At 39.7% G+C, this 22,412-nt stretch overlaps 1 protein-coding gene across 1 annotated transcript in view; it reads left to right on the forward strand.

Annotated features, from left to right (window-relative positions):
• SCEL (sciellin) overlaps nt 1-22,412 on the forward strand; it is a 124,742-nt gene that overhangs the window by 85,858 nt on the left and 16,472 nt on the right. The window contains exons 25-29 of the mRNA XM_040266907.1: nt 2,428-2,487; nt 2,623-2,682; nt 2,832-2,888; nt 8,948-8,949; nt 13,133-13,193. Of these exons, the coding sequence (XP_040122841.1) occupies nt 2,428-2,487; nt 2,623-2,682; nt 2,832-2,888; nt 8,948-8,949; nt 13,133-13,193 (240 nt within the window). The remainder of the gene's footprint in view (nt 1-2,427; nt 2,488-2,622; nt 2,683-2,831; nt 2,889-8,947; nt 8,950-13,132; nt 13,194-22,412) is intronic.

Genomic DNA, 22,412 nt, shown 5'->3' on the forward strand with positions numbered 1-22,412 from the left:
CCCGCCCCCAGGGATCGAACCCACATCTCTTATATCTCCTGCATTGGCAGGTGGGTTCTTCACCACTAGCACCACCTGGGAGACCTACGTGAAAGTAATGATAGCTAAATGTGCTGATGTATCCCCCTATATCCTTAAAGCAAAATAAATGAAAGCAGTAACTTGAATAGGAAAAACATAACACTGTTTCCTGGATAAAATTCAGATATCAGATTCCTGTGTTTTTTAAGAATCCAGGGCCTGAAAAAAGTGTCTATAAGTTTTCAATTCATCGAAATAAGTTGCATGATACTATCAATCAAGGCAATTCAGGACTTGCTTTATTAACACAGGTGTTGTCATTTTAGGAGAAGTGGTAAATCATAGCACGTGTTTATATGTTTTCTAAGCTAGTGATTCTCAAATTGTAGACCAAAATCCATTAAATGGCCTTGTAATTAATTTAGTGACTGGCATCAGCATTTCCCCCCCAATTAACTAAAGTTAAACAGAGTAGAAAATGAGAGTTCTTCTTACCTTGGGAAGTCTTACTTTGTGAAGTTTATATTTTATTAAGTGTGTATGTCTGCCTGACTGACTGACAAAAAGGTGAAGTATTGAACTATGATGTAAAATGTATTTCTATGATATAGTACTCCTAGAACTATGATACAGTTCTATGATATAGCACAGTTCTAAGTTTTGCAATGAACCAAGTTTTCTGTCCTGAGCAGAACAGTAAAAAAGGAATTTCTCATGTTCATGTTTGCTTTTTTATATAATTTACTCTTAATTATGCTGGTAGGTGAAAATTATATGTAGTTATACAAAAATATTGAGATTGATCTTATGTATTAAAAGGTTGAGGCCTTTGAACATATTATTTCCTCTACAAAATTTTATTCTTTGTACTTTTTTTTTTCTTTTAATGTATGAATAATCAACATTTTAAAGATTGTCTTTCAGGCACAATTTAATTTTACACAGATTTTGTAACCAGTTTATACAAGAACATTATATTTTAGATAATTCTCATATGTTTGTCATTTCTTTGATACTGTTTGTAGATACCAGTTGATTATCTTTAATTGAGAACATTATTACTGAAGATAATTCAAAACAGTGAAAATTCGTTTAAGGGCTTTTTGTCTACCGTGGAGATCTGAGGACAAGGATAAGAGCTGAAACTCAGTGAAGCCATGAGCTGGGAAGCAAATTCTGTGGAAATGCTTAGGCGCTGGGGAAGGAAATGCACACTGTTTCCTCAGATTAAAAAAAAAAATTATTGGAATATAGTTGGTTTACAATGCTGTGTTAGTTTCAGGTTATAAGTATACCACTCTTTTTTAGATTCTTTTCCCATGTAGGTCTTCTCAGACTTTTTGATGATTAACCTCCAAGTGGTTCTCCTTTAGTTCTTAATCTCCCATCAGACTTTTGAAGAGTAAACTATATTTTTATTTAAGGGAAGAGGACTTTGGAGGGGGAAAGAGATACAGGCAGGTAACTGTCTAAAATGGACTGGAAGCAGGTGTTATCAATCCCAAGATTTCTTGCTACTGTGGGCTATTCTATTTCTTTGGATAAATATGATAAAGTGATTTAGAGGAACACTTTGAAAAATCACTAATTTCCAGCCTTTAAAAACAAAATATTATATGGATGCAATGAGTGATAGCAAACCATGTTCTCTAACTGAGGAAAGAAAGTGATAGTGTTTCAACTGGGAAGTGGACAGTTATCAGAGCATGTCCCTAATCTGACCATGATTTCAGCTTTTTAAGTCATCATAGAGGAAAGAGAAGTCACAATTTTGATGGATTTCTGGAACTCTCTTTGCCACGCCTTATGTTAAGTATAATCCCAGTTTGGGAGCTTATTAATTTTTTATAAAATGATATCATTAGTTGATGAATATGATTTTTAAAATATCAAGGACCTTGTAATCATTTGTATCTTCGTATTGTTAAAGCATTCCAGAGTAAAAGTGATAAATCACAAGATGTCTGCTGTGGACTCTGAGTCAGCGTGCGCTGGTAGATGGGCTCTGACGACAAACTGTGTAAAGTCAGAGTAGTTTTTCTCTTGATCCTACATAATGTATCTTCCCTGGATTGGTTGAAATGTATCTCAAATCTGTTCTATGCCAAACCAATAGGTGTCATAGATGAGTTTCCCTGTTCGCTCAGTGGTAAAGAATCCTCCTGCCAATGCTCAATCCTGGGGTTGGGAAGATATCTGGAGAAGGGAATGGCAACCTGCTCCAGTATCGCTGCATGGGAAATCCCATTGACAGAGAAGTCTAGCAGGCTATAGTCCATGGGGTAGCAAAAGAGTCTGACAACAGCAACAACCAATGATAAAATAGCTAATCCCTTCTTTCAGTTCCAACCAACTTAAACCTGGATTATCTCTAACAAAACTGCTTTAATTTTTTTGCACTTAAAGAAATCAAGATCTTGATAAGCTCATCAAAGTGAATCCTGAAATTCTCCTCAACAATCAAAGGTAATAGAACTGTATTAATTTTTGTACTTTGGGTAGGAAAGATGTTCTGTTTTACTGTTAGTTCAAGCAGATTTATAACCTTAGTGAGCTTACCAAAAGAATTTATAATTAACCTTTTTATTTTTCTATTTAAAGAAACCAGGATCTCGATAACCTCATCAAAGTGAATCCTGCAGTAATCAGAAGCAATCAAAGGTAATCAAATAAAACTAGTCATTTCATAGCTCTCCTGTCTGTTGCTCCGGAGTGGAGCAGATTTATAATATTGGTTTATAGACCTAGCACAAGCAAAAAAAAAAAACCCTATTGCTAATCAGAGTGTGTGTTTTTTCTCTTTTTAACAGCCAAGCTTTAGACAATCTCATTCAAGTGAAACCTTCAGCACTCAGAAATCCTAAGCGGTAAATGACTTTGCCTAACTATCTTGACATGTACCCAACGTTCTTTCTTTCTTTTCTTTTTAAAAAAGAAGCCTTTTGTTTTTCTTGTGTTCAAATGAACACACATTTATAACCCATGTGTTTCCTGTCAGCAAAGAACATGCTGTACTCTTCTGGAATCAGTTGCACTCTTTCACATGCAGTTGTGTATTTCTTATTTGCACAAAGCAAATATTTGTTTGTTGTCTATAGGAAATAGAGTATCAGGACTGAAATGAAAAATGTGTGAAATAAATTAAGAGTAAAACACATTTTGGAAAAGCTGGACCAAACCAGTGATTTACATAGATGCTTACAGAGAATCGGAGTATTGGAAAGGATATTGAGTCTTCAGAATTACAGCTCCACAGCAAATCCAGCAGATTTTAACCTTGAACTTCCATTTTGTAAATATCTTATAGTTCACTATCTTTATGTCATACATGTTTAGTTGCTAAGTTGTGTCCAACTCTTTGCAACCCCATGAACCATAGCCCACAGACTCCTCTGTCCATGGGATTTCCCAGCTGAGAATACTGGAATGGGTTGCTATTTCTTTCTCCAGGGAGTCTTTATGTCTTATCTTTATGTCGTATCTTTCACCAAAAGAGCTTATTCATCGATAATGTCCAGAGTGCATTGTATCAGAAGTCTACATTGTTCTGCTGACCTGAAATTTCATTGTAATAAATATATAGCTGGGAATTATAGTCTCACTATTCTAGTCTCACTAGTCTGTAGGAATTTATGGAGTAGCTAACCAAGATCAACGAACAAGTTCAGTCTTTATGAACATCCATATGCTCTAGAGTTAACTACTGAACTCCCAGTGAAAAGTGTCAGGATAAAAAAGGCACGAAAACTTAATCAGATCTTAGTGATAGTGGCTTATTATTCATTGAATATCGTCCTTATTTCTAATAGGATTTGTTGCATACCATTCCTGAAATGTCTGTCTTAGAAGTACAGTTACAATGGAAGGATTTAATTCTTGATAAAGATCAGTATATGTTGAAAACATGTAGTTCAGTTTGTTTCAGATTAATTTTTTCAGGAAAAATTGTTTTAAAAGTTCAAGGAAGCCATAGTTATAACTGAATAATATTATAGTTTTATTATTGTGATTTACATATTCTTTCTAAAAAATATGTTGATCCTTTATTTCCCAAAGAGATGGAGGCCTCAATGATAACCGTATTTACAAAACCCATGTCTTAAAACAAGGCTTACTTACCAGGCATAACTGAATGTAGAAAACCTTTTTTCAACACTGTATGCAAATTAGTTAGGTTTTTGCATGTATTTAAGACTATACTACAATTGATAGTGTTTGTATCTTCAGCATGTGTACTTTAATCAGGTGATGAATTATTATTTCAGTCTTTGGTAGTAACTGGAGGTTGTCTTATGCTTTTGGTATTGCTTTGTAAAAGACGTTCATTTCAGAGAGGAGTGTTCACCTTTACCATTTAGCATAGTGATTTAAGTGTTGATCATTCCATTCAAGGAGAGTCATAATTTTTAATGGTAAATAGTGAGGTTTTGGTGGCTCAGACGGTAAAGCATCTGCCTACAATGCGAGAAACCCAGGTTCGATCCCTGGATCAGGAACACCCCCCTGGAGAAGGAAATGGCAACCCACTCCAGTACTCTTGCCTGGAAATCCCATGGATGGAAAAGCCTGGTTGGCTACAGTCCATGGAGTCGCAAAGAGTCGGACACGACTGAGTGACTTCCTTTCCCATTCTGGGATGAAGAAAGCAAATAACATACAGAAAAGTGCTTTGAAGCCATGGGCAGCAACAGGACAGTGTGACATGCTTATCAGCCTGGTTCTTATGTCTTTTAGTTTGTTTTCTACATTAGTGTTTTCATTTGCCCTTTCTATTTGTGTGGGTTTTTTTTCCTTTTCTTTTTAAAATTTTATAGTGTTACGTTGGTTTCTACCATACATCAATGCAAATCAACCATAGTGAAAGTGAAAGTGAAGTCGCTCAGTTGTGTCCAACTCTTCAGGACCCCGTGGACTGTAGCCCGCCAGGCTCCTCTGTCCATGGGATTCTCCAGGCAAGAATACTGGAGTGGGTTGCCATTTCCTTCTCCAGGGGATCTTCCCAACCCAGGGATCGAACCCCGGTCTCCTGCATTGCAGGCAGACACTTTATCCTCTGAGCCACCAGGGAAGCACAAATTACATGTATATTGCCTCCCCACACCCACCCCCAGTCCTCCTCTCCACTTCCACCTCCAGCCTCCCTTCCCTCCCCCTATTCCACCCCCCTAGGTCATCACAGAGCACCTGACTAAGCTCCTTGTATTATACAGCAACTTCTCATAGCTATCCACTTTACACGATAGTGTATATATATTGATGCTGTGCTTCATCACTCAGTCATGTCCGACTCTTTGCGACCCCATGAACTATAGCCTGCCAGGCACCTCTGTCCTTGGGGATTCTCCAGGCAAGAATACTTGAGTGGGTTGCCAAGCCCTCCTCCAGAGGATCTTTCCAACCTAGGGACTGAACTCGGGTCTCCCCATTGCGAGTGGATTCTATACTGCCTGAGCCACCAGGGAAGCCCTGGAATTCTCCAGGCCAGAATACTGGAGTGGGTAGCCTTTCCCTTCTCCAGGGGATCTTTCCAACCCAGGGGCCAAACCCAGGTCTCCCACATTGCAGAGGGATTCTTTACCAGCTGAGCTACAAGGAGGTGGGCGGGGTGGGGGGGGGGGGCTGATTTGATGATAATCAGCCAGGATATTCAAGAATCATCGCAGAATAAACAGGGAAGACTGAGCTGCCTATTTGAAAAAAGGGAGTTCATTCACTGTGTTCAGTCACCTGTATCTACAGTGTATCTCTGTGGCCCATTGATTTAAATGGGTAAAGAGAGGGGGCATTTTAACATGCCTCCCCATAGAAATAATAACCACAAAGCACTTTTACATCCAATTCAGTGTGACAGGAGCACTGATTATTTAATAGTATAACAGCAGTGAATCAGAGTTGCTTTTGTGTGACTTTGCTGACATTTCCAGCAGCTGTATATTTAATTCGCAGTTAGGGGCGGAATAAACTTCAGTCATCAATCAGAATGTGAGCAGGTGTCCCTGAGCTCTTCTAGGAACCCAACAATGTGAACAAATCCAGATGTGCACAGAATTTTCATTTACTCAGGGAAAAACCGTGCGACTTTTAGCAGTGAGTTTCACATTTTCATGAACCAACATTAAAGAAGGATAAATATTTCTCAATAGTCTGTAGCCTATAAGCAGCTGCTCCCATATGAAGGTTGAAACACATCACCCAGTGATACAGGTCTTTACTGTTAGAAGGGCATCATTCATCTAAAGCAGAAAAAGTATTCTGAACTATTTGTAGAATTATGCACTCTGTGCGTGCTAAGTGGCTTCAGTCGTGTCTGACTCTTTCTGACCCTATGAAGGTAGCCTGCCAGGCTTCTCTGTCCATGGGAGTTTTCAGACAAGAATACTGGAGTGGGTTGCCATGTCCTCCTCCAGGGGATCTTCCCGGCCCAGAGATCGAACCCACGTCTCTCATGTCTCCTGCACTGGCAGGCAAGCTCTTTACCGCTAGCGCCACCTGGGAAGCTCTTGTAGTATTATACTTCCTTCCTTATAAAGGGTTTCCTATTTGCTGAGGCATGTCTTGCTAGTATTTCAATGAGACAAGAATTCTTTCCTATCTCCCTATTGCGTCTTCCTCACATTTCTGCCCAAGACAGAAAGCCGGAGGTGGGAGGCCACCTTGACCCTTTCTGTTGCTTCATTCCCTGAAATCAATAGGTCACTTTGAATGCTTCTCCTAATTATCTCAGGAACTGAGACACTTCATCATCCCCACTTGCTACTATAGCCCAGCTTACTGTGAGGTCTCCTGACTAGTCCATCTGCTGTCAGTGATACCTTCTGTCCTTCAGTCCGTCTGCCACACTATCGAGTGATCTTCCTAAAACATAAATCTGATCCTGTCCTTCCTCTGATGAAATCCTTCAGTGTCTTCTCATTGCCACTGGATAACGTGTACCCCTTACCCTGGTTTCCAAAGCCTAGCATGATGTTGCCTCCACAGGTTTTCCACCCCCATTCCCTGCTAGGCTCCACCCACAAGCAAAGTCCAGCCACTCACTCTCTGACCTGCTCATACCTTGCTCCTCCGCCATCATTCTTGCGTGGATAACTGCTATTTATACTTCAAATGCGAGCTTAGATGTATTTTACTCAGGCTCTGAGAAGCCCACCCTGACCCGTCACTTCTGTATCAGGTCCTTCTAGATGTTCTCAAGCTATTATTCTGTTCTGCAGAATGTTTGCCTCTTACAGGGAATTATTATTTAATAATGTCTTCAACTATTGGGTTTTTAAGAGCAAATGTTGGGTCTGTCTTGTTCACTTCTTTATCTACAGTGCATACCACAATGTGTGGCACATATTAGGTGCTTAATAAATATTCTCTGAGTTACCTGCTAAATCTCAAAATAAATGAAGGCCTGGGATCATCTAGCTAGATAAAACCTATAGTGCCTCATAACCCTAACACTCTGAGCTCTCAGGAGTAAAACCAGACTGGAGGGATCTGATATCCTATGACTGGCTTCCTTGTTTAAACCAATGACTCTATTTTAAACCACAATCTCAATGAACCAGAGTGAATTAGAGCCACTGAAATTCTTGATAATATCTTATATTTAAAATATCTAAGTTGATCATTTTCTCTAGGGACCTGTTAATTTCTTTAATATAAAATCTTTAAGATTCCCTCATTAAAGCTAATTATAAAAATATGTAATGCTGGGCCAATTTTGCGAAGTCAATAGAGTTGAAGAGTTATAGCAGTTATCTCACTGTGTCCTATACTTCTTTCAGAGAGATAAATATTCCTTTTGAACTAAAGCTTAAAGCCTAAGATTTAGTTCTTGGCATAAAAGAAGGACCATAGTGAATTTTTTATATGGAGGCTTTTAATTTTGCAAATGTGTTTGATACTCTGCAAAAACAATTTAAGTAAGCTGTAGAGAGAGAAACATATTGCCGCTTTTAATAAACACCTCCCACACCCTCATAAGAGAGGAAGAACAGTTGGGAGTGATCTGTTAACTTCCATGTAGAGCATATCTTATGAAAACCTGTATTATACGAGACATAACGATAGCTTGGTCCCTGGAATCTTTCTCTCTCTCTTTTTTTTTTTTTTTTGGCTTAATCTGCTCTGTTAAGAAGTGTTATATTCCTTAATGGGGCTGTAGAAAATAAATTACATGATTATAACAGATAAATACCTACATTCAAAATGTATGCTATGATTCTACATAACAGATAACTCATATTTGTTCCTAAACATTTTGAAGTCTACATAAAGAAAAACATTTTTAGTTACTATGGTTAACAAAATTTCTTTATAGCGCTTCTTGCTGGATTCACAGAGAATTGGTGGTCTTTCTTAAAGTTGATTCCGACTGCTCATAAAATTACAAAATTACCAGGTCATCCTTCCATCGAACTGCCACAGAAAGGGTTTGGAATCAAGCGTTTGTTCGACCCGGCAGCATTTGGCTGGGCTTCTGTAAAAATCTATTTTTCACACTTTGACTCACAGCTTTTCATCTTCTACCATGGTGTAAAAGACATGACGTGATAGATGTGGTCTTAATTAAAAAATGAAAATTTATTTTCACATTCTTCAGCTTGGGAAGTTTATGGGCCTTCTGAACTTTTTTTTATTGTATCTCCAAACCTAACTGATGACACCAATCAGGGTGAACAGCCAGAGCAAATCCACATTTTGTACTTTTTGTAACCTGGAACTTTTAATTTTGCTTTAAATATTAGTATAGAGGATTCAGAATAAAATCTTATAGCCCACTCTAGCAAACTTGATATGTGGCACTATTTAATAAAAACAGCAAAATTTCTATAACCCTAATAACATGGCTTATTTGATGATTCACAGTTATATCCCTTTGGGAGTGTGCTTCTTTGAAGGCAAGTACAGGTTCCAATTTTGAATTATCTACCTGGAGTGGTTGGATTTGTGAGCTTCTGGTGTCTCCTCCTTGCTTAGGTCTAAATCCACTTCTGCCCTCCTTCATAGCTAGGATCCAAAAGATTGGGTCCTGGGGGTGGGGGTGGGGAATGGAAGTATAGACAGATCAAAGATGCAGTATCTGTAGCAACTGGGAGTGGAAAGGGCCCAGCAGGTAAGGGTAGCCAGCATCAGGCCGAGGAGCTATACATAATAGCTTCTGTCGTGAGGGCAGAAGTGAACTGTATTTGTTTGCTAGGACTGCCATAACTAGAACCATAGTCTGAGTGGGTTAAAACAGAAATTTGTTTTCTCATCATTCTGGAGTCTAGAAGTCTAAGATCAAGAAGTCAGTAGGGCTGGTTCCTTCTGAAGGCCTAGATGGAAGGATCTATTCCAGGCCTCCCTTCTTGGCTGGTAGAGGGCTGTCTTCACCATTTGTCTTCACGTTGTCTTCCATCTGTGTGTATCCAAGCCTAAATTCCTTCCAAGATGCCATTCATATTGGATTTGGACCCACACTGATGACCTCATTTGAACTTGAGGATCTCTATAAAGACCCCCATCTCCAAATAAAGGCACATTCTGACATGCTGGTGTTAGGACTTCAGCATATAAATTTGGTGAAAGGGCAATATTCGACCCCATAAGGAAGTGTTCCAAAATAAGGAAACAAAGCCAGGGTTGGGAGCTGAGTGAAAAAAAGGAAAGAAATATGTGCAATTCAGGGGTGAAGTAAGGCAGGTTCTGGGTGACTGATGCAAATGGAGGTGAAATGTCCATTACCATCTCTTGTGAACTTTTTCTCTGTGGTCCTGGTGTATACTCTGTACCTAGATGTGTGTGGAGCTGGCTACCTTAAAGGTTCAGGGTCTAACATCTTTCCCCTGGGGTCCTTTTCATGTCTTTTCCCAGAGCTGGGTAAGGTAGCAATAAATTTCCACCAGAGAAGGAGAAAAGAGAATTTAAATACATTTAAGGCCATAAGTATTTTTGGAGCAGCTACTGCGTGCAAGGCCGTGTTAACTCACAGTAATGTTGATTTTATTCTTAAGTCATAATGAAAAACACCAGCTTCCTTTAAAAATGCCACTCAGTTCATCCAAGGTTAGCTTTGGAGGGAGAATCACTTCCTGGGATAGAATTCTCCTTCCCTAAGATTCACATTTCTCTCTCAGTGTTTGCCTCTGCCAACCATCCCAGTTTGACATTGCTGGGAAACCGGATTATGGAAGACCATGATCTTTTAAAGTTAAGTTAAATACTTAATTTTTAATCCATTATTCACAAGTGTTTAGTGAAGTATTATTTTTAAATGTTAAGGGGGAGGATAATTTAATACCCTGGCTGTTAAAATACTATGGTGAGTCCTGAGGTCAAGAGGTGCTTCTAGTAATTAAGGAAGGACCATCAAGGACTATAAAGAAAGCTGAGGACTGAAGAATTGATGCTTTTGAACTGTGGTGTTGGAGAAAACTCTTGAGAGTCCCTTGGACTGCAAGGAGATCCAACCTGTCAATCCTAAGGGAAATCAGTCCAGCATATTCATTGGAAGGACTGATGATGAAGCTGAAACTCCAATACTTTGGCCACCTGATGCGAAGAACCGACTCATTAGAAAAGACCCTGATGCTGGGAAAGATTGAAGGTGGGAGGAGAAGGGGACGACAGAGGATGAGATGGTTGGTTGGTGTCACCGACTTGATGGACATGAGTTTGAGTAGGCTCCGGGAGTTGGTGATGGACAGGGAAGCCTGGCATCCTGAAGTCCATGGGGTCGCAAATAGTTGGACACGACTGAGTGAGTGAACTGAACTGAACTGATCAAGGGTTACAAAGGAAAAGCCTGCTGTCTCTATTTCTAAATTCAAAAGATGAGATCTGGGAGGTCTCCTCACACAGTTCTAGCAGCTATGCTGGAGAAGTCAGTTTTGAATTTTACATTATTCAGACTGTAGCATCAAATGATTTTGATACTTCCAAGCTACTTCTGAAATCCTTTACTTTTTACGTATATTAAATTGGCATATTTTCTACTATAACTCACATTAAAAATTAATTTAATTAATTTCTACATTTTCAAAGATATGTAGCTAGTATTTTAAATGTGAACTTTAAGTATAGCTATGGAATGCTGCCCAACTAGCATATTTATCAATTATTGATGGCTTGGATATTATATAAAAAGAGTAGTAAGTCTCACTCCACATAAATACAAAGACTTTTATATTATTTTTTATCCTTATAAATATCAATTTGAGTCTATACACTGATTCTATGTAAAAGAACGTTACTTGAAATATACCATTCAGGACCAGAGAATGGAGATTTATGAAAACTGGAGTTAATGCTAAAGATGTAAAAAGTTACAGCAGAAATGAAAATACAGTCCCTCAACATTTTGGAATAATAGTGCCCACTGCTGTGTCACTACACTTCTATTAATTATCACTTATTTATTCTTACTCAGTTCAGGCACAACTATAGACATTATGCCTATAAATTTTATTTACACTAACTCATTTATTCTCACTGAAACCTTATGAACTTAGATATTATCCTAGTTTACAAAAGGAAGCTTAGAAAGGTTGACTAACTGGCCCATAAAAGTAGGGGAAGAAATGCTGCTGCTGCTGCTGCTAAGTCACTTCAGTCGTGTCCGACTCTGTGCGACCCTATAGACGGCAGCCCACCAGGCTCCCCCGTCCCTGGGATTCTCCAGGCAAGAACATTGGAGTGGGTTGCCATTGCCTTCTCCAATGCATGAAAAGAAATGCCTCCTGCAAACCAGTAGAGTTGGTGACAAAGCTTTTCCAAACTCATGGAAAAAGATTAAGAACTACCAGTATTATAAAAAAAATATATAAGCAGCTAATATGTACATAACACACCAGAGAACACTGTATCTCATGAAAGTGTGACAAATCATTGTAGCCCAAGATTTAAGAATCTAATTGTCTCATTCATCCTCCACATTGTGGACTGTTGATTCAAATTTTGGGTTGACTTCTCATGTCTCTGTTATGCAAAAATCTGGAATGAAGACTATAATTAAATATTGAAGAATTTATTTCAGATGAGCAGATGGCTCAGCTTCAAGCCTTGACTCTTTTACAAATTAGTTAATTGACCTTGGAAAATTCACTTAGATTTGCTGAGCCTCGTATGCTGTCCTGCAAGGTTCTGTGAGGTCTGAATGAGATAACCCACATGGAAATACACAAGTTAGTCCTTTATGATGTGAAGTAAGTATTCACTCAACTGATAGATATAAATCAGTTGTTTCTTTTCAGACTGAATTTCTCAAACCTTTCAAAAACTTAGTTTACTTCTCTCTCATAATGTAATTTGTGCTCTACTTGAGTTGTACAGATCTAATTGTTCAATGTTAGATTTTTAGTGTCCCATATTCTTTACAACCACAAATGCCTATGTTTAAAATTATGTACTGGTTTAAAATGCTTTATTCTAATGCTTTATTTCTTAAAATTATATGTAACTAAATCACATATACATATCAGTTCAGTTCAGTTCAGTCGCTCAGTCGTGTCTGATTCTTTGTGACCCCATGAATCGCAGCACGCCAGGCCTCCCTGTCCCATCATCAACTCCCGGAGTTCACTCACACTCACATCCATCGAGTCAGTGATGCCATCCAGCCATCCCATCCTGGGTCGTCCTCTTCTCCTCCTGCCCCCAATCCCTCCCAGCATCAGAGTCTTTTCCAATGCGTCAACTCTTCGCATGAGGTGGCCAAAGTACTGGAGCTTCAGCTTTAGCATCATTCCTTCCAAAGAAATCCCAGGGCTGATCTCCTTCAGAATGGACTGACTGGATCTCCTTGCAGTCCAAGGGACTCTCAGGAGTCTTCTCCAACACCACAGTTCAAAAGCATCAATTCTTTGGCACTCAGCCTTCTTCACAATCCAACTCTCACATCCATACATGACCACAGGAAAAACCATAGCCTTGACTAGACAGACCTTAGTCAGCAAAGTAATGTCTCTGCTTTTGAATATGCTATCTAGATTGGTTTTCTTCCAAGGAGTAAGTGTCTTTTAATTTCATGGCTGCAGTCACCATCTGCAGTGATTTTGGAGCCCCAAAAAATAAAGTCTGACACTGTTTCCACTGTTTCCCCATAATGCATTTAAATATTTGCTTACTTTTTTTTCTTGTTGAGACCAGAACCTAGAAAATTTAATTGACATAAATTACAATGTGTCTAAGAATAAGAATGAAAGGTAAGACTTATTCTAATTTACGTTTTTCTTATGAATTCTATATGAACCTTCATAAATTATGTAACCCTGGACAATTTTCTGAGAGGTTGAACTGTACTAAGATGTTTAAATATAAATACTATCTGAATTTAAAAAAAAATGTACAGGGTACTTGGGTTTCCCTGGTGGCTCAGTGGTAAAGAATCTGCCTGCCACTGCAAGAGACTTGGATTCAGTCTCTGGGTTGGGAAGATACCCCGGAGAAGGAAATGGTAACCCAGTTCAGTAATCTTGCCTGAGAAATCCCATGGACCAAGGAACCTGGCATGCTACAGTCCACGGGGTTGCAAAGAGTTGGACACAACTGAGCAACTAAGCAACTCCATGGACAGGGTGCTTAATAGCTGATCTGAAAAAAGGTAACAAAATTTGAATTCTGTTAGAATTTCTGACTAAGGGCCTGCTGTTCAATGGCTTAGTGTAAAAGGCATGATGGAAATTGAGTGCTCTGTGCTTGGGCTGTGAAGATTTATTTTTACTTACTGTTGCTTGGTAGGTTTTCGGCAGTGCAGAAAGCACTCTGAGATTCTCTGCCTTGGATACCTAGTGCTAAAAGAACGCACAGATTTGTCACAGCCAGGAAAGGGGACCTAATTTTGGAATTTCTTTACACCTCAGAGGATCCTGGCTTTGAAACTGTTGCACTTTTTGTTTCTTTTACAAGGAAGGTTAGGATGGAAGCTATGCTTCATTGTTGTTACAGATTGTTTAAATTAGGAAACAATTTTCAAAGTTTTCCATGTTTAACTGTTATTCCCCCCCCCCACATGTGGGAGGGCCCTAAAAGCAATAGGTTTCTGTTTTTAACCTTCCTCTCTTGCCTGGAAAATCCCATGGATGGAGGAGCCTGGTAGGCTGCAGTCCATGGGGTCACTGAGGGTGGGACATGACTGAGTGACTTCCCTTTCACTTTTCACTTTCATGCATTGGAGAAGGAAATGGCAACCCAATCCAGTGTTCTTGCCTGGAGAATCCCAGGGACAGGGGAGCCTAGTGGGCTGCCGTCTCTGGGGTCGCACAGAGTTGGACACGACTGAAGCGAATTAGCAGCAGCAGCAGCAAGGTGCAGCTGCCTTTTCTGTTTAAAAATTTTTTTGTTATGTGAATAAGTGATATTGTTGGTTCATGCAGAGGACAGAAAAGTAGAGGAGCTGGCTCACTGCTTGGTTTGTTTGGTTTTCCTGTCTGTTAAAGGCTCTTTTCTGTGCGAGGTACATAGTTTCTTTCTGTCCCCTTCATTCCCTAAATCATCTGCTTTCTCTTTCCGTGATCTCAAGCAAGCCTTTGAGAGATCAAGGGAGGATACATTGTCAAAAGGATCCACCATTTTGGGAATAGTACTGGGCTTACAATTAACCAATCTCTTTCAAGTATTATTTGGAAATGATCAAGATTTTAAAACTGACCGTAAACGATGAAGTATCATGAAAGAACTTTTCCCTGAATGCGATTTGAGAGGTGTTTCAGTTTCAGTTGGGCTTATTCATGAAACAGGGTCTTACTAGAAAGATTAATGAGGAAACGGAAATCCAGGGGGCAGGGACTGCAGCCTGCCAGGCTCCTCTGTCCATGGGATTCTCCAGGCAAGAATGCTGGAGTAAGTAGCCATTCACTTCCCCAGGGAATCTTCCCGGCCCATGGGTGGAACCTGTGTCTGGTATCCTGAATTGGGAGGAGACTTCTTTACCACTAGCGCCACCTGGGAAGCACATGGAAAGATTAATGAGGAAATGGAAATTCCAGGGCAGAAGTGTTAGGCTGGCCAGGCTTCACAGAGGCCTTCCCTGGAAGGTTGCTCGTCCTTGGCCAGAAGGCATCCCATCAGAAGTCCCCAGACATTAACCCTAGGGCTTTGTCAATATTGTCATTCCTGAGTGTTGGCCTCTGCCTATTTTTCTCCTCTCCTTCCCTCTACTTATTATGTCTTATTCTCAACCAGGGCTTCCCTATGGCTCAGACAGTAAAGAATCTGCCTGCAATGTAGGAGACCTGGGTTTGATCCCTGGTTTGGGAAGATCCCCTGCAGAAGGAAATGGCTACCTCCAGTTTTCTTGCCTGGAGAATTTCATGGACAGAGGAGCCTGGCGAGCTATAGTCCCTGGGGTCAGACATGACTGACAGAGAGTCAGACATGACTGAGTGACTAACACTTTCATTCTCTACTGTATAGCTGTTTGGTAACCAAGGACTTTAGCCACTTCCCAGTTTCTCCTTCCTCATAACTTCTCCTTCCTCTAGCTTTCTGAGGCTGTCCAGTCTCCTTCAACAAGGCGGGATCGTGGCCATCTGTGTAGAAGAGGTGTGTGATGGAAACACCATGGCTGCCAGTAACGTGTGCATGCTCTCCTTTGCTTTCCTACAATTTCGTCTGTGCCTCCTGCCTAACATAACCCAACAACCGCATGTACATTCACAAATGTTCCCCTCTCCCAGTGGGGTTGTGATCATCACAGTCAATTATGCCCGGAGGCCTTAACCACTGCTACAGAATCTTTTGCTCATCCCTGAGTTCTGTGTCTAGATATCATTCATCCTTCTTCAGTTCTATCACAGTCTAGTACAGGATCTATCTACAAATTAAATGGAAAATGTAGCACTGCCCCAGCCATGACAGAACAACTATGATAAAAATTTTCACTTGAAAAAAAAAGTTGAAAAGAAATACCTGGGCCCAATTTTTGTGCCCATCTATTCTGTTCACATGCTTCCCTGGTGGCTCACATGGTTAAGGAATCTGCCTGCAATGCAGGAGACCCAGGTTCCCCTGGGTCAGAAAGATCCGCTGGAGAAGGGAATGGCTACTTACTCCAGTGTTCTTGCCTGGAGAATTCCATGGACAGAGGATCCTGGCGGGCTACAGTCCATGGGGTCACTAAGAGTCGAATGCAACTGAGTGACTAACATGTCACTTCATTCTGTTTACAGAATAGAAAGTTTACTTTGACTCTCAAAATGGGTAAAGATTTCACTGAAAGAAAATTGAGACTCAGGGATTAAGAGATTTGATCAGGTAGAGAAAATTAGTAAATTAAAGTGGTGTTCTGGTCTCAAGTTCTCTATTTCTCCAAAATAGAATACTTCCTTGTTTTAATTTTATTTCTTACTGAAGTTTAATTGATGTACAATGTTGTGTTAGTTTCAAGTGTACAACAAAGGGATTCAGTTATACATATACATAATATATATTCTTCTTCAGATTCTTTTCCATTATAGATTATCACAATATATTGAGTATAGTTCCCTGTGCTATACAATGGGTCCTTGTTGTTTACTGGTTTTATATTTAGTAGTATTCTTGTTAATCCCAAACTCCTAATTTATCTCTGCTCCCCACCACTGCTATCCTCTTTGGTTACCATAAGAATAGTTATTTTTATATACTTAAAATCTGTAAGTTTTATAAGAACTCAAAACCTTGATAGTTTTGTGGAAGTAAATCCTAACACATAAAATAATTCAAAATGGTAAACTCTTAGTAAACTGGCTTTGCTCGTGGCTCAGCAGTAAAGAACTTGTCTGCAATGCAGGAGACCTGAATTCAGTCCCTTGGTTGGGAAGATTCCCTGGAGAAGGGCATGGCAACTGACTCCAGTGTTCTTGCCTGGAGAATCCCATGGAAAGAGGAGCTTGGCGGGCTACAGTCTACAGGGTCACAAAGACTTGGACACAACTGAACAACTAAGTACAGCACAGCAGAAGCTCTCAGTAAACTTTTGTTCTTTATGCAAGAGAGATTTATAAAGTTTGCAGTGACTTGGGTATTTATCAGTTGAAATTATTTTGTGCTATTTAAAGTCAAGTTGCCACTCAGCCATAAAAAGGAATGGAACTGTGCCATTTGCAGAGACATGAATGTCACACAGAGTGAAGAAAGAAAGAGAAAAGCAAATATTGTGTATCACTTATATGTGGAAAATAGAAAAATGATACAGATGAACCTATTTGCAGAGCAGAAACAGAGATACAGATGTAGAGAACAAACAAGCATACGGATACCAAGGGGTGAAGGGGAGGTGGGATGAATTGAGTGATTGGGATCAACATATGTACACTCAGTTCAGTTCAGTTCAGTTGCTCAGTCGTGTCCGACTCTGCGACCCCATGTGCTGCAGCATGCCAGGCCTCCCTGTCCATCACCAATTCCCGGAGTTTATCCAAACTCATGTCCATTGAGTCAGTGATGCCATCCAACCATCTCATCCTCTGTCATCCCCTTCTCCTCCCACCTTCAATCATTCCCAGCATCGGGGTCTTTTCAAATGAGTCAGTTCTTCGCATCAGGTGGCCAAAGTATTGGAGTTTCAGCTTCAACATCAGTCCTTCCAATGAATATTCAGGGCTGATTTTCTTTAGGACGGATTTGGTTGGAGATCTGGTTGGATCTCCTTGCCATCCAAGGGACTCTCAAGAGTCTTCTCCAACACCACAGTTCAAAAGCATCAATTCTGCGGTGGTCAGCCTTCTTTATAGTCCAACTCTCACATCCATACATGACTACTGGAAAAACCAAAGCTTTGGCTAGAGGGGACTTTGTAGGTAAAGTAATGTCTCTGCTTCCTAATATGCTGTCTAGATTGGTCATAACTTTTCTTCCAAGAAGCAAACATCGTTTAATTTCACGGCTGCAGTCACCATCTGCAGTGATTTTGAAACCCCCTCAAAATAGCATCTGTCACTGTTTCCATTGTTTCCTCATCTATTTGTCATGAAGTGATGGGGCCAGATAACATGATCTTAGTTTTCTGAATACTGAGCTTGAAGCCAACTTTTTCACTCTCCTCTTTCACTTTCATCAAGGGCCTCTTTAGTTCTCTTCACTTTCTGCCATAAGTGTGGTGTTATCTGTATATCTGAGGTGATTGATATTTCTCCCGGCAATCTTGATTCTAGCTTGTGCTTCACCCAGGCCAGCATTTCTCATGATGTACTCTGCATACAAGTTAAATAAGCAGGGTGATGATACACAGCCTTGACGTACTCCTTTCCCAATTGGGAACCAGTCTGTTGTTCCATATACACTACAATGTGTGAAACAGATGACTAATGAGAACCCACAGTATAGCAGTGGAGAAGGAAATGGTAACCCACTCCAGTACTCTTGCTTGGAGTATCCCCTGGACAGAGGAGCCTGGTGGGCTACAGTCCATGGGGTTGCAAAGAGTTGGATATGACTGAGTGATTACGCACCCTGACACTGTATAGCTCAGGGAACTGTCCTCCATGCTCTGTGGTGACCTAAATGGGAAGGAAATCCAAAAAAGAGGGAAATACATACATGCATAATGCATTCGCTTTGCTGTGCAGGGAAACTAACACACAATGTAAAGCAACTATACCCTCATGAAAATTAATTTAAAAAAAGAAAAAGAAATTGAAGTCAGGTTGCCAAAGTCAAGTCAAACAGGACAATGGAAATCTAAATAAATCTGTTAAACTGAGACTTATTCTATTTTATGAATGTATTTACTCTGTATAGTAATTGGATATCCACAAATATATATGCAATCTGATTAGTATATTCAGATTTGTAGACTATCACCACTATCACTTTTAGAACATTTTCATCAACTCAGAAAGAAACACCATGCCCATTAGCAGTCATGTATCATTTTCCCCCAGCCCTCAGCTCTGGACAACTACTAAGCTACTTTCTGTCTTTTTCAATTTCTGATTCTGGACATTTCATATAAATGGAATCATAAAATATGTGGTCCTTTGTGACTATTTTCACATGGCATGTTTTCAAAATTCACCAATGTTGTAACATGTCTCAGTATTTCTTTTTATTGCCAAATTTCACATATTCCATTATGTGAATAGACAGAATTTTATCTATTCATCAGCTGATGGGCTTTTGTGTTGTTTCCACTATCAGATTGTAATTCACTATTATGAACAATGCTGTGATCAGCATTCATTTAAAAGTTTTGTGTAGAGTTTTTTCATTTCTCTTGGTAGGGTATATATTTCAGTTCAGTTCATTTCAGTTCAGTTCAGTCACTCAGTCGTGTCTGATTCTTTGCGACCCCATGGACTGCAGCATGCCAGGCCTCCCTGTCCATCACCAATTCCCGGAGTTTACCCAAACTCATGTCCATTGAGTCAGTGATGCCATCCAACCATCTCATCCTCTGTCATCCCCTTCTCCTCCCGCCTTCAATCATTCCCAGCATCGGGGTCTTTTCAAATGAGTCAGTTCTTCGCATCAGGTGTCCAAAGTATTGGAGTTTCAGCTTCAACATCAGTCCTTCCAATGAACATTCAGGACTGATTTCCTCTAGGATGGACTTAGGGAGTGGAATTATTGGATCCTATAGTAACTCCATTTGAGGAACTACCAGTTTTCTTAAATCAGCAGTACCATTTGATGTTCTCACATCAAATGTCTGTGTATAAAAGTTTTAGATAGCTAAAATTTCAAGGTAAACTTCCACTGCAGAAAGCATTTTCTCAAGTGAAAATTCCATTTGGAATTTTGTAAGTTCCAACACAATATTTAGTTTATAGTTTATGAAGCTATTTAATTTAGAGATGAAACTGTGACCATTGATTCTAAGTTACAATTCAGCAATTTATTTCAGTGAAGGATAACTTAATAATAAAGCTATCCAGCAAAAAACACTGTGAGCCATAAGCTCTTTTTTATGAACATTATTCAAGGCATCTAAGAGGAATGCTTTGGTGGAGAGTTCTCCTTTGCAGTGGTATCAGAATCACCAGCTGATCCAGGGACCACACTTTAATCAGTGCTCTTTTGGATAAAATGTCACATTGCCTGTAAGGCAGTGGTTCTCAACCTTGTCTTACATGAGTCTCACTGGAGAGATTTAAAAGAATCCAAGTACTCAAGTCATGTGCCTGTTAAGTTGCCCCAGTTTTGTCTGACTCTTTGCGACCCCATGGACTGTGACCCACCAGGCTCCCCTCTGTCCATGGGATTCTCCAGGCACGAATACTGGAGTAGGTTGCCACGCCCTCCTCCAGGGGAATCTTCCTGACCCAGGGACTGAACCCTGGTCTCTTATGTCTCCTGCATTGGCAGTTGAGTTCTTTACCACTAGCACCACCTGGGAAGCCCTACACTAAACCAATTAAGTCAGAATATCTGATGTGGGGACCCAGCAACATTTTCAATTTAATTTTTTAATTGGTGGAAAAATGCTTTACAATGTTGTGTTGGTTTCTGTTGTACAACAAGGTGAATCAGGCATAGTTACACATATATACATACACACACACACTTATCTCCTCTCCCTCTTGAGCCTCCCTCCCCTCCCCCCATCCCTCTCCTCTAGGTCATCACACAGCACCAGGCTGGGCTCCCTATGTTACACAGCAACTTCCTACCAGCTATCTATTTCACACATGATGGTGTATATACGTCAATGCCACTTTCGCCATTTATCCCACCCTCACCTTTCCCCACTGTCCACAACTCTGTTCTCTACTAGGTTCTTCAAGATCACTTTTCTAAATCCCATATATATATTCCAATACTTGTTTTTCTCTTTCTGACTTACTTCACTCTGTATAACAGGTTCTAGGTTCATCTACCTCACTACAACTGATTCAAATCCATTCCATATATGTAATATTCCATCACATATATGTACCACACCTTTAACCATTCATCTGTCAATGGACATCTAGGTTGCTCCCATGTCCTGGCTATTGTAAATATTGGTGCAGTGAACACTGGGTTACATGTGTCTCTTAAAATTGTGGTTTTCTCAGGGTATATGCCAAGTAGTGGGATTGTTGTGTCATATGGTAGATTTTCCCTAGTTTTTTTAAGGAATCTCCATATTGTTTTCCATAATGGCTGTATCAGTTTACATTCCCACTGAGAGTGCAGGAGGATTCCCTTTTCTCCATAACTTCTCCAACATGTTTTTTTTGTAGATTTTTGGATGATGGTCATTCTGAATGGTATGAGGTGATACCTCATTTTAGTTTTGATCTGCATTTCCCTAATAATGAGAAATATTGAGCATCTTTTCTTGTGCTTATTGGAAATTTGTATGCCTTTGGAGAAATGCCTGTTTAGGTTTTCTGCCCATTTTTTGATTGGATTGTTTTTCTGATATTGAACTGTATGAGCTGCTTATATATTTTGGAGAGTAATCCTTTTTAAAAGCACTTTTTAAAGCACTACAGATTATTTAATTGGTTTCCAAAGAATTGTTTCTCTAACTATTTCTATGATTCTAAATAATTTTAAAAATTAGTGTTACCGCTTACTGGCATCAAGATAGAATTTCCTTAGTAAGATCTATCACCATCTCATGAAAAACAAAGAAAGGCTTATCAATTATCACAGACCCTAAGACATGGTGATTATGTGGAAGTAGTATCCTGATTTGGATCTGAAATTGAGAGAGGACATCAGTGGAAAAACTGGTAAAATAGAAATGTCTGTAGTTTTGCTAATGACATTGTACCAACGCTAATTATTTAGTTTTGACAAATGGATCATGGTTGTGTGAGATGTTAAAATTAAGAGAAGCTGGGTGAAGAGTATACTGGAATTCTCTGAACTGTCATTCCCATTATTCTATACCTTTAAAATGATCCAAAATAAAAGATTTCTTTTTTTAAAAGTGTATTATCCTCCCAGATTACAAGAGGAACAAATCCAAGAAAGAATTTGCTGTTCAGCATTCCAAATTTATTTACTAACATCTGATTTTTATTGACGATTATAAAGTATTATTATTAGTCTCATTGTAAACACAATTAGGAAATGCTACTTGTGTTAGTCTTCTCAAGCTACCATAACAAAATACCACAGACCAGGTGTTAAAAGACAGAATTTATTTTCTCACTCTTTTGGAGACTAAAATTCTAGATCAAGATACTGTTGAAACAGGAGGAAGGGCATGGGGTAAAACCTTAAAAAGAATGACATGGCCATAGGACATGAAAAAACTGGTTAAAACCAACTAGGTCCAAGATGGCTAAAGACTCAACTCCCAGTAGACCTTGAGCCTCATTATATGCTCACTGTAATACATTCAGTTCAGTTCAGTTCAGTTGCTCAGTCGTGTCCGACTCTTTTCGACCCCATGAATCGCAGCACGCCAGGCCTCCCTGTCCATCACCAACTCCCAGAGTTCACTCAGACTCACGTCCATCGAGTCCGTGATGCCATCCAGCCATCTCATCCTCTGTTGTCCCCTT

This window comes from Oryx dammah, unplaced genomic scaffold, assembly GCF_014754425.2.
Source record: "Oryx dammah isolate SB20612 unplaced genomic scaffold, SCBI_Odam_1.1 HiC_scaffold_24, whole genome shotgun sequence".
Classification (NCBI taxonomy): Eukaryota; Metazoa; Chordata; class Mammalia; order Artiodactyla; family Bovidae; genus Oryx; species Oryx dammah.